The 12,895-nt window shown below is 39.9% G+C and overlaps 1 protein-coding gene across 7 annotated transcripts in view; it reads right to left on the bottom strand.

Annotated features, from left to right (window-relative positions):
- Positions 1-1,043: 1,043 nt before the first annotated feature.
- LOC143288483 (septin-2B-like) overlaps positions 1,044-12,895 on the bottom strand; it is a 162,490-nt gene continuing 150,638 nt past the window's right edge. For 4 of the 7 annotated variants that reach the window (XM_076597029.1, XM_076597022.1, XM_076597026.1 and 1 more), the window contains 3 exons: positions 8,774-8,840; positions 8,102-8,239; positions 1,044-7,325 (listed from right to left, as the gene is read on the bottom strand). In XM_076597029.1, coding sequence (XP_076453144.1) covers positions 8,147-8,239; positions 8,774-8,840 — 160 coding nt within the window. In that variant the 3' untranslated portion in view covers positions 1,044-7,325; positions 8,102-8,146. Of the gene's footprint in view, positions 7,326-7,455; positions 7,482-7,585; positions 7,602-8,101; positions 8,240-8,773; positions 8,841-12,895 lie in introns of those variants that run through there. The other 3 variants (XM_076597027.1, XM_076597023.1, XM_076597024.1) reach the window with 3 other exon arrangements.

Below are 12,895 nucleotides of genomic sequence, written 5' to 3'. Positions count from 1 at the left end.
GAAATCCACATTTCTTCCCCTCCACTCCTGTGTGACTGACGGAGTGAACGTCCACGACTTGTGAACACAGCTCATTCCGTCTGGAGGGGGAAGTTTGTGGATATTATTGCCGCATTTATTTCCACATGTCTCGTTGTGTAACGACTAAATGCCTCCACTTTTGATTTGGACAGTCTCACACACAATTCATTGCATTAAATTGTAATCTTAAGTTCCTCCAAAGGCTTTGTACGATTTCTGTTCACAATCTTTAAACGATCTCATATTTGTCCCGAAGTCAGTCAACATCGGCCTCCCTCAATTTTCCATGGATTCTCAGCTGTTTTACAGATTTTTCCGGTGAATCGATGTTTATCCAACAATTTCGATATTTTTGTACAGTTAAACACGTATTCTTTTCATTTCAGATTAATTCTTTCTCAGACATTCTGTCACTCATTTTATTGCAGACGACCAAAAATTTGAAAGGGAAATAACCGTGAACACTTCGTCAGTTATACAGGGTACTCTCCCATTAAATCTTTTGGTCATTGGCAGAAGTTCCGTGTGTGCGAGTGCTTGCGTTATTGTGTGTGTGCGTGTGTGTGTGTGTGTGTGTGTGAATAGAGACAGGTAGGCTGCAAGCAGAGAAAAAGAAACAGCAGAGTTTTTGTTATTAAGTATGACAATTTCCATGAAACATGGATTGCATGCTTTTTTGAAAAATGTTAAACATAGTGTGCATGTGTATATATGCGTGCATATTATACTCACATTCCAACTGCTGCAAATTTGTGCATGCCTGTTTTGATTAAAAACCTGTCAACTGTTGAGTATTTGTGCTTCTGTGTTTGTGTATGCCTGTGAACACTCGTATCAGCCAAGCGACTGCATGTTTATGTTCATTTCATACTTTGTGTATGACAGAGAAAACAATTGATATATTTTTCATGCACTAAGAAAGACAGGAGATAGAGAGTGAGCAAGACGGCTACAGACAAAAAAACAAAACAAACCTAATTGCCAGATCTCCAGACAAATAAAGAAACGGTCACCACACGACCAAAGAATGAAGATTTTATTGATCCTGGGCCAAAATAAAATAATGCAGTAGTACAGAATGTCCAAAACATCAAACTCAGCATCGTTATCATACACCCCTGACTGATTGCACACTGAGTAAAAAGCAGACAGGAGAGAGAGAGAGAGGAAAAAAAAAAAGCCATATGAACAATTTCCATTTTCCTCTCGATGATTCTTAAATTCCATACACCCCCATGTTTAGGAAACAGGCCTACACACTATCAGAATCCACAACACTGTTACGCAATCCCATACCACAGCTGAAACCATAAATTAATACCAGATCTAAACTATTATAAAATGAAAGATATAACACATTTTTTAACATTATTTTGATCTTTTAACAAAACCTTTGGTTTCCACTTGACTGTTTAAGAAGTGACAAGCTAAAAACTAGACGCTAACAGAATTCACTACCGTGTTTTGCGATCCCTTACCGAGCTGAAACCATAATCTACGATCTTTATTATGTACTGAAAGATTCCACAATTTTTCAAAACATTATTTTGATCTTTTAACAAAACCTTTGGTTTCCAATTGACTGACAAGCATTCATTCCTGAAATGACCCCTTTGTGGTCAGCCAGGCAAGCAGCATGATTTGATTTGATTTGATTTAAAGCTGGTAACTATATGAGATGTTGAAAAGATACTGTCATATACTAGCATATTTTGCAATCCCTTTCTTGGGCTGAAACAATGATCTCAAAATTTGGGAAAGCTCGCCCTTTGAAGAAAAGACCAATCCACTGCAGTTACTTTGATCGCTTGAGGAATTCCAAATAAAGTTCTAAGACAAAGCAACTGTGGTCCAGTTATGTTGGCATGTTTGTTATATTCTGTGGAGCTGACTGGAGGATAGAAAAACAAAGATCCTGACCTGAACAAAGGATGCAGATCCTGTTGACAAGAAGCAACAGATTACAATGGATATCTACTTCCACAGTGATCTGCTAAAAAGACAAAACACCACCAATAAAAAAACAACAACACAACCACCTTGCTTTATTTCAAGTGTGGAGAATTTTCATGTCTTGCTGTGCAGACAGATGGTAAGGACAAAAAAAAAACTCGACATGGAAAATACATGTTACCACCTTATGTTGAAGAAACAAAAGATATAATAATTATCTCAAAGAAGGAAAATACACAGCTTGTATATGGCTCACGATAATTATACAGAGTACTGAATATCGAACACAAAAACTCTGGACAATGAAGAGAAACCAGAAAGCATCTTGAAATCACACACCCAGACATGAGATATGATAACCGTGTGTGTCATAACTCTGCCATGCTCTCAGGACAGCCACTGAAAGATCATGTGCTCATTTCAGAGATTTTGGCGACTGAATTATTTCCCTTATGACCAGAAGACGAAAAGTATTTCAAATGCCAAGATATGGCAAAAGATACTTTCTACAACAAAAAAAACCCACACAAATAGTTTTATCCATGAAAGAAAGTTGGCAAAATATGCTTGACACATGTATCAAACAGAATAAAAACATGACAAACACTTTATTTGATCCCCTCCGCCTCCTACTTCAAATTCAAACTGGTACAACTATCCAATGTATTAAAAGCTTCACTTTGAAACAGCTTCACTGGTGAGTGTGTGAGAGAGAGAGAGTGTGTGTGTGTGTGTGTGTTACAACGTCTTGTGTCAAATGCTCAGGGAAATCTTGCACGATCAAAATTGCATCAAAGCAAGATTTTGGTTAAAATAGTTAAAGATAAATACAAACTGAAAAGCAATATAAGCAGTGACAGCAGAAGTGTGGACAGTAATCATGAGGCACCAGACATTGTTGAAAAATAGCAATTCATTCTACAATCTGACACACACACACAAAAAAATGTAAAGGCAGTGTATTCTATAGATGGACACAAAAATAGAGGCAGTCTTCTTACTTTGTGTATAAACAAGATTTAGTGGAGAAGAAGAAGAAACAAACAGCTCAGAAGATGGCATAGTGAATCAATGTATTGCGAGAAAACAGTGGCCTGAACAGTGGCTGCTTGCAAGCAGAAAAGAAGAAGAACGAGGAAAATGAACACATGGTCTCATCATTCACATGTGTCAATGTATGCAGGGTCATCACCATCACTCATGAATCAAAGACATTCACACTGGTACTGAGCTGACTTGGTCTGAGGGGTGGGTAAATAAAGGGTGAAGGGAAAGGAGGGAAGGGGCGTGGGGGTGTGGGGGTGGAGGCTAGTAAAGGAGAAAAGTGCAAGGAGAAATGAATGAGGAACACACAAAATGACTTTAAGTACGATGTGAACTCAGAACAAACATGGTCACCGAATCACTGTGGCTTGAAAACCTGGTGTGATTTGCGATATGCTATGCTGCAGAATTGGTGATGTGTGTGTGTGTGTGTGTGCATACATGTGTGTTTGAGTGTGTGTGCACACATAAATGTGTGTGTGTGTGTGTGTGTGTACACTCTTATATGCCCTTCAATGCAAGCATCATAGTATACATATACTGTATATATCTCTTCCATGTATGTATTACTGCATACATGTAGATGCACACAAAAACATTTAGCATGCACACTAGTTGCACACTACATCTACTTTCAGGTCCCTCTTTCTGTGTGCCCAGTTTCACTACCAACACAATGACACTCACCAACACCCCAGACACAGTCTCTCCACAACAATCCAAAGACTATACACACTGTTGAGAAACGATATTCAATACACCAACACCACAACACCCCGCAGTAAAAGTCTTCAAAATGATCAGTTGTGCAGTTCCATAAACATAATTATCCATAATAAACAATACTTTGATTTTAAAAAAAATGGCATTTTCTTAAACAAAAAGACAAGGAAAGAAAAATACATTTCAATATTTATGGAGCGAGTTTCATGTTGGAATCTTTTTTTTAATTTTAATTTCTCTAATTTCTCTTTTCAGTTTGCACAGTAGAACCTTTCACAAGCTAACTAACTTTTGAGCTTTATATTCAATGTTTGTCACAGCTGGAAACTGGTCCCTCTTAACACAAATGGAATAACACCCTTCCTGAATGTTTAAAAAAAGAAAAAAATGAAGGACCTGAAACACAAACTGAATTCTTACACACACAATAATATAATCCTTGTGCCTAAGAAAAGAGAAAAAACAATCATATGATTACCAAGTGTGCATGTTACATAAATAAGTAAACTATCAAGCAAAAGGGGGGACATTTGGAAAGGTACTGGTAAAAAGGGTAAACACTTATTTGGCCTTTTATATTTATCTAAAAAAAAATTTAAAAAAAACCCAAAAAAACACCAACCCCCCAAAAAAACAAAAAACAACAACAAAAAACAACAACAAAAAACCACAGGACATACAGCTATTCCGATCAAACATGAGTAAAAAAAAAAGTTGTGGCTGAAACGATTCAATGATTTTTTTAAAAATATTTTTTTAAAGGTGATGACACTCTTGTTTAAAGGGAGGTGCTTGACGTATCAACAAAGTGATAGCATTGTTGGAAAAGGTAAAGAGAACAGAACAGAAAAAACAACACCCCCACACCTCCACCCCCCCAAAAAAAAATCCCCACCTAAACACGCACAAAAACAAAAAGGGGACACAATGAATCTGTTCAATGACATTTACATATATGTCTCCACCACCTACACACGTGTGTACTGTTCATCTGTACAGAAATGTTACGCCTCAGCCTATCAAATGTAACATTAACGATCTATCCAACTTGTGAAAGTATATATGCATATCATCAGAGTTGGTAAAATTGTAGAACTGTGATTGTGAACAGAGAAAGAAAAAGGAAGAAGAGGAAGAAGAATACAAGATGGTGAAAAACTCTGAAGAAACATGGCAGATGAGATACCTATATATAGAGAGAGAGAGAGAGAGAGAGAATCTTGCACACAGCTGTTCTTAATGACTGCTGGAATTGTGTGATGAATAGAGATCATTAATAAGAGTCATTTAAGTACTGTCACACTATTTTTCATTCAACAGGGTAGGAACACAGTGGGTAGGGGTGGGGGGTGTGGGGGGGTGGGGGAAGTGAGCAATTTTTGGCTGGAAATGGGGTGGGGGGGGGGGGGATCTTTGTACACTCAATACTGAGCTTCTGACTTCAGAGGTTTCCAAATGTTACACACACACACACACACACACACTAGCACATGTTAAAACTGCAACTGGTGTACAGACATGGAGCTTGTTTTGCTGGTGAAGTGAAAAGAAGGCGTGTCTCTGGGTGAACAGGATCACAAGGCCATGGTGTAATGTGCACATACATGTGGGAGAAAGTCATGTTGATACAGCAACCGGTAATGTACAAGTGCAAAAGAAGGAGAAACAACCACAAAAAAAAACAACAAAAAAGCCCCTCTACTTGAGTCCTAGCTATACAAATAATGGACAACAGAACTGTCAAACTTGTGGCAGATAAACATACACACAAAAAAAACAGAACCTGGATTTAGGACTGGTAGCAGCTCTTGAGACTGACTGCAAGACAACCAAATGTGAACGCATCGTACTAGAGGGTGATATGAAGGAAGACCTGTCTTTGCAACTGATGGTAATAAAGACATATTGCAATATACACCATGATATGGATTTTTCTTCTCTCTGACAGTCACAATTTTTATGTAAATTTTCAAAGAAAAAAAAAAGCTTGTTTTTTTTTTATAACCCCCCCTTAAAAAAAAAGAAAAAAAAGAAGGGAGTCCAATGTAGATATCAGAAAATAATCTTCCCACAACCCTCCCCTTAAAGAGTCTTCCTCCCCTTAAAGAGTCTTGCATTTTTCCCAGGTCATACTTACGTCATTACTGTGTTCAGATTCTAAAGCATGGTGATCAAATGACAAATATGTGCCAAACACACACCAAAGAGTACAGTCGACATACAGAACAAGTATCAAGATAAAGTGGAGAAAAAAGAAAAAGAAAAAAAAGAAAAAAAAAAGAGATTCACTGCACAACAGCAAGCAGACATCAACCAACACACCTTTCTTCTGCACACTAACGACAGACAGACAGATAAACCAAAGATTAACACTCAGACTGAATGGAAAGGGGGAGGGGGAGGGGGAGGTGCAGTGGGGTGGGGAAAGGAAGGAGAGGGAAAGCAAACACACGACCACTTCTCCAGAGGAGCTGATATTCCAGCACCAAGAACACTTGTGTTACCATTGCCACGGCCCCTCACACACTCAAACCCTGCACAGACACTCAATCACCAGAACCCAAAACACATAGTAGCAAAACATGAAAAAAACAACAACAAAAAAACAACAAAACGCACACATATTGTGGGACGACTGTATCCCTTCACACTAGAAAGCACTCATTTATATTTAAAAAAACAAACACACACACAAACAAACAACAATGCAAGTCACAGTTTGAATTTCTCCTGTGAGAACGCTGAAAAACCAACCGACATGTCATTATGTGGAAGTCCTTGATTTGGTTGTTATTGGCCCTCTCAGCAAAAGCATATTACTGTCGATAACATTAACTGACTGAATTGTTAGTAGGTTGTCTGTCTTTTGGCCAGTCTATTCTACTGATCAGCAAATGCAGATGATAAAATAACAGTTATATAATGACTCATAAAAATCAAAGTGCTTCATTGTTTGCCAAATTTATTCACTCATTCAAGACAGTATCTAACTGGGATTGTAAAACTAAATGGTGAAGATGAGAGTAAATTAAAAAAAAGTTATAAAAAGTTAGAGCTTCATTCCTCATACATATATCATGGCAATGATAACATCTACTTCACCACGGACACTGGCAAATAAATAGTCCTCACTATCATATTCCATTCTGATGCTTCAAGGTGGATAAACTAACACATTACCGTCTTCATAAACTATCCCACCCACCCACCCACCCCTTCACAAGTGTTTCCATCACCTAAAAAAACATTTGACCCCACATCAAAAAAACTCATCATACAATGAATATGTCCAACTAAAAACCCATGCTTCTCTCATCTCGGTCCCAGCGTCACCACCACCCTTTAAGCACAAGCCACAGATGTGAAGACCAGTGAAGTAAGGCTGAGCAGGCGTCAACGTGGCGATGATATGACAACTCCGTGATCCACACTGCTGCTGAAGATGTCAGCAGCTTGGACATGGCTGGACACCCACATTGGACAGATGACGACGGCGATGATGACGATGACCAGGAGGAGGTTTCCTAGTGTGGTGAGGCATGAGACGGCAAGATGAATCAGCATAGTACAGGATAGCAGTGGTCCTGCAACACACACACAGCATAGTACAGGATAGCAGTGGTCCTGCAACACACACAGCATAGTACAGGATAGCAGTGGTCCTGCAACACACACAGCATAGTACAGGATAGCAGTGGTCCTGCAACACACACACAGCATAGTACAGGATAGCAGTGGTCCTGCAACACACACACAGCATAGTACTGTGTAGCAGTGGTCCCACAACACACACACAGCATAGTACTGTGTAGTAGCAGTCCCACAACACACACACAGCATAGTGCAGGATAGCAGTGGTCCTGCAACATACACACAGCATAGTACAGGATATCAGCCGTCCCACAACACACACACAGCATAGTACAGGATAGCAGCGGCCCTGTTTTTGTGGGGTTTGGGGGGGTGGGGAGAGTGGGTCAACCCCCTGCCTACAAACCAGTTAAATAAAGACAGAGAGAGAATCCCAATGTGATGATCTATCTGTTTCCAGTTTCAGTTTCTCAAGGAGGGGTTACTGTGTGTTGGGATAAATGCCATACACACTATACCACGTCTGCTAGCAGCGTAACCCGTAACCCAACATGCTTGGTCAGGCCTTGAGTGCATATGTATGCGTGCAGCACCTATCAGGGTGGATTTCTTTCGCAGAATTTTGCCAGCAAACTGGATCAGGACTGTGGACTCTTGGAGTGATGAACTGGCTCATGTGTCCAGTGAAGCGGAAGCCTCTAACAATCTAAGTAAACAAAAATGACGGTATACTTCACCAACACCCACCCCCCATCCTCCCCTGACCCACCTCTTTTCAGCGATGGGTGAAGCACAGGAGTCGTGATGACAATCACTAGACGTTCTGGGTTTTGACGTCGCCGTTGGGTTGCCTCTTGCCTTCAATCTCCGCCTGCATGCGCGCCAGCTTCTCCTGCATCTTACGCAGCTGTGACACACACACACACACACACACCACAGGGACTTAGTCAACAGAGTGTGAAAAACCTGGTAACATGTCATAATAACAATAAACATGATTCAGTAATATTCACATGGGTGACATTTGGCATTGTTGCTTATAATCCCAACCGACTGCACGGGGAAAATAACATGGATGGGACTGATTAAAAAGGTTCTGGCCAGTGTACAGGTGGCGATTAACCAAAATGAGTGTCTTAATACAGAAACAAAGTAAAATAAAAAAGAAAAAAACACCCACAAAATGCAAATATCAAGAGAGAGAGAGAGAGAGAGAGAGAGAGAGAGAGAGAGAGAGATGACATCAAAGAAAGAAACAAAACAAAGGTTAACAAAAGAATAACACAGCAAGACAGACAGATGAACACCTTGAAACAAAACCCGATAAACACACACACACACATGAATAAAAAAAAACCCCATCAAAATACTTTCCCCTCACTGCGTACCCACTGCAGCTGACAGTAGACACACAAAATGAAAGGGAGATCACTTGTCTTACCTCTTCTTCCTTTTGGCGAAGTTCCCTTTCTCTGTCGCTGATACCGTCCGCTTGGCTGGGAGGAGCACTGTATGACACACACAACATTTCAAAACTGATTGTGTGTGTGTGAGCTGAATAATGCTTTGTGGTTTTTCAGGTGTTTTTTTTCTGATCCTTTTGTTTGATTTAAGTATTGAAAAATATTCACAATGAAGAAGATGGACAATATTTAGTCTGGAGTTTGTTTGAGAAAGATTTTTAGCATTTAGAGATTTGAATTATCCTGACAAGTGATATAAAACAAAAAACTCCCCAAAAAACAACAACAAAAAAGAAGTACAGAACTGCGTCCACCACTCCTTCAACACACAGACACACACACAGACACACACAAGAACGGAGTGGGGAGAGGGATGGCAGTGAAGATTCAGGTCCAGATCTCACAATGCCTTGTCACACAGTGGAAGTTGCTGAGGTGAGCTGGAGGCTTTGTTGTTGGTTTTGCCTTACAGCTTTTATCATTCTTTGTTTTAAGACATGATTTACATCTTTGTAAGTTGATAGTTTTTTTTTTCTAATTAGATACATATTTTTTTTTAATTTAAATTGTTCTTTGAAATGATCAGTGGCTTGTTTTTCAACTTTTAAGACAGGATTCTGATTTCATCAAGTTGGTGTTGTTTCTATTCCCCCCCCCCCCCCCCCCCCCCCCCAATATGCTTTTAAAAGCAACAACAACAAATGTTTCGTGTAACAATGAATTTTGTTTGTTGTTGCTGAAATACTTACTCCAGCTAAGCAGCTGTATAAAGATGGTTGAATAACTGTGTTTATCCTTAACAAGTTTTATAATAATAATAATAATAATGATAATGGACATTTATATAGCGCATTTCTCCAGAAATACTGCTCAAAGCACTTTACATTTCGTTCCTCACTTCCCACCTCCCCATCAATACACTCCCCTCCACCTGCACCTCCCCCAGCCTCCACACACGGAAGCACGTGCCAGAAAACACTCACGCAACTCAACATTGGAAACTACCCTCCAGAAAACGGCACATCGTTGCAACATGCACTCAGGCACACACACACACACACACACAAACGCACGGATGCTCACCAGCACCCCACCACACACACACACGGAAAACAGCCTCTCCACAACAAAACATGCACCCTAAATGAAATCACACCAAGATCAGGAGGGAGGGGTGGGGGGGGGGGGGGGGAAGAAAAAAAGAAAAAGAAAAAACAGCTTTGTAATGAAAGAAAGTCGGAGAGGAGAAAAAAGGTGATGATATGGAAGTAACAGTTTTTTTTCTCATTTAAATCATACATGTAATACAAACCATCTAGAAATCATAGAGCACTCCACTTTTTAATGAGGGTTCTATTTTCATAACCATAAAACACTTCATGTCATCATTACTGATCACCTGAGCAGATTCAAATAATACTCAAAGCTCAGATTCCAAGAAAGAAAATTCCAAACCATCAGTTGAAACAGATAACTGCGTCACTGAATCATTTCAATGTTGACCTATACAACAGAGTTTGAGCTGTTTGCTGCTTTGTGTGTGTTCAAAACATAAGATGCAAATGAATGTTAGCAACGCAATGAAAAGAATTCTCACATTCTTATCTTCATATAAAACACTGGGCATCACTGAAAGAATGGCAGATAATAGCCTGATTAATTTTTCAAAGATGGCAAAATAGGAAAAAGAAAAACATATTTACACTTTTGGATAATAAAAAATAAGCCCATTAAATTTCTGAGCATGCAAAGTATGTCTGTATGTGTGTGAGGAGAAAGAGAGAGAGAGAGAGAGAGAGAGAGAGAGAGAGAGAGAGAGAGAAACCAGTGAGAGGGAGTGTAAAACAAGATAAAGCACAGGTAAGATCACCTTCTCAACAACCATTATGAAACAAGCAATGCTTCACAATTTCAAAACCTCCTTTCTCCACTGTTCAATCATAATGTCCTGATCCCCAGCCCATGAATATGCGGAATAAGTCATGCAATGCGTTACCAATACACAAGACAGATACATGTATGAAACCAATACACAAGAAAGATGTATGAAATGAAAGAAGAATCGTACAATTCTGACCAGTGTACAATTTACCAACATACAGATACAAGAAAGGAAGGCAGAGCGATCATATATATGATTTGAAAACTGATATACATCATACAGAGATTCTCCAGAGGTAGAACTTTACAACGTTTATGGGTATGCAAAAAAGCAGAATACATTTTGTAGGTACATGTGTGCCTTGGAAACATCTGTAACCCAGACCAGAGATGGGGCCATGCACATCAGCAGATGGCAAGAGGCTGACAGAATAATCTGGACTGGGAGATGGGAAACACCATCAAGTTCGCAAACCTTCCCTCTGTTTCTCTGTCAAATACAGCACATTCAACACAAAGCTACAAGCTGCCACACTTCCTGATAATGAGATTTCTGCAAGAAGCAAAGCATGGCAAAGATTGGCACCGAAATCACCAAATAGAAATGAATAAAAAAAATTAAAAAAACAAACAAACTGTGAAAGAATAAATAAAAGCCTGAACTGTTATCAATGACTCCCAGTCCCACTGCGGATATACTGATACACTGGAATACATGGAACATCAAAGCAGAATCCACTGCAGACATACAAGATCAATATTCATTAAGAACGAAGGTTCTGTTCATGCTCTGTATAAATGCACGCATAACCATCACTTGGATTGTATATTTCTGGCTAGTGACCATTTCATTTTTTTTTTCATTCACAGGGCATACCAGTCTTATGTGTCAATTTGGTGCTCACCATTTTGTTTTCCGCATGAAAAAGGTCAAGAAACAAATATTCAATGATTAAATCAAATGATGAACACTCACACGAAGACTGACTTGTTTTACACTGTTCCAATGGAATCCAGAACACACACACACACATACAGCACAAGGACAAGCATCCACCCTGCCTTACCCATGGCCCAATGACATTAAAAAAGACACTTGCTTTCTTTTCAAATAAGGACTGCATATACATGGCACACAAGTGTAGGGGTTGGAGGCTATCAGTCTTATAATATCTGAGGTCACCTCTGATGAAGTGACACAGACAGTCAGACAGATGATAACATGGTGATACAGAAAATAAGAGACAGACAAACAGGGTGATATAAAACAACACACAAATGACACAGCATGGTGAACAGACAGACATCAGGGTGATAAAAATAGATACAAATGACACACAGGGAACAGATAGACATCAGGGTGATACAAAAAGATACAAATGAAACAGCACAGGGAACTGACAGACATCAGGCTCAAAGCTTGGCTTATATCATCACAGACTGAAATCAGCTTACAGTACGGCCAATAGCAAAGTTAGAGTTGTATTATCAACTGTTTATCTGCTGCGATAGGAATTAATTCACAGCTTTAGTCTTTTGTGAAGGACTGTGACTCTCAAACTAGGAGGCAAGACTGCACTGGCTCTTAGTGCTGCAGCCTTTGGGACCATCACCAACATTGACTGTCCTATGGCCCTTTTGGCCGAGAGAGTGGGAATGAAACCTGGGCAAGACTCTCTCCGCTATAATCAAAATTCCATCCCCTTTGGGAAAGCAGTTGCCTCCTCTGCTGTTCTGACGGTCATAGCTGGACACAACTATCATACATACAGAAAATAAGAGACAGACAAATGATAAACAACACGGAAAGGCAAATCTACTTTTCTTGATTTCTCCGTATATACAACGAAGGGTGGAGAGGCGGGGGGCAAAGGGAGAAGGGGGGTACATGTGTCAGTTCATGTGCAAGCTACACCTTCATAAAATGAGATGGACGGACGGACAAAGGCAAGACAGAGAATGAGAGAGAGAAAGAGCAAGTGAGCACAACAGAGACAAAGCAGATTTCCACTTCATCTACCCATCACCCATTACTATCCACATCACTTGTTCTAACTGTGCACACAGCTACACAGACAGTCACTAACAGCGGTGCATCAAGGTATTAGAAGGCCTACGAAGCCTGGGTGGCTGTGTGGCGGTCAGAAGTGGCGACCACTGCGTCACACCGCTACAGAGCCAGGTGATGTGTGAGGCGGAGGAGGAGGAGGAAAGAGAGG

The sequence above is a fragment of the Babylonia areolata genome, chromosome 12 (genome assembly GCF_041734735.1).
Source record: "Babylonia areolata isolate BAREFJ2019XMU chromosome 12, ASM4173473v1, whole genome shotgun sequence".
Taxonomy (NCBI): Eukaryota; Metazoa; Mollusca; class Gastropoda; order Neogastropoda; family Buccinidae; genus Babylonia; species Babylonia areolata.
Note: the sequence above shows the minus strand (reverse complement) of the source record. Positions and strands in the feature narration are given on the sequence as shown.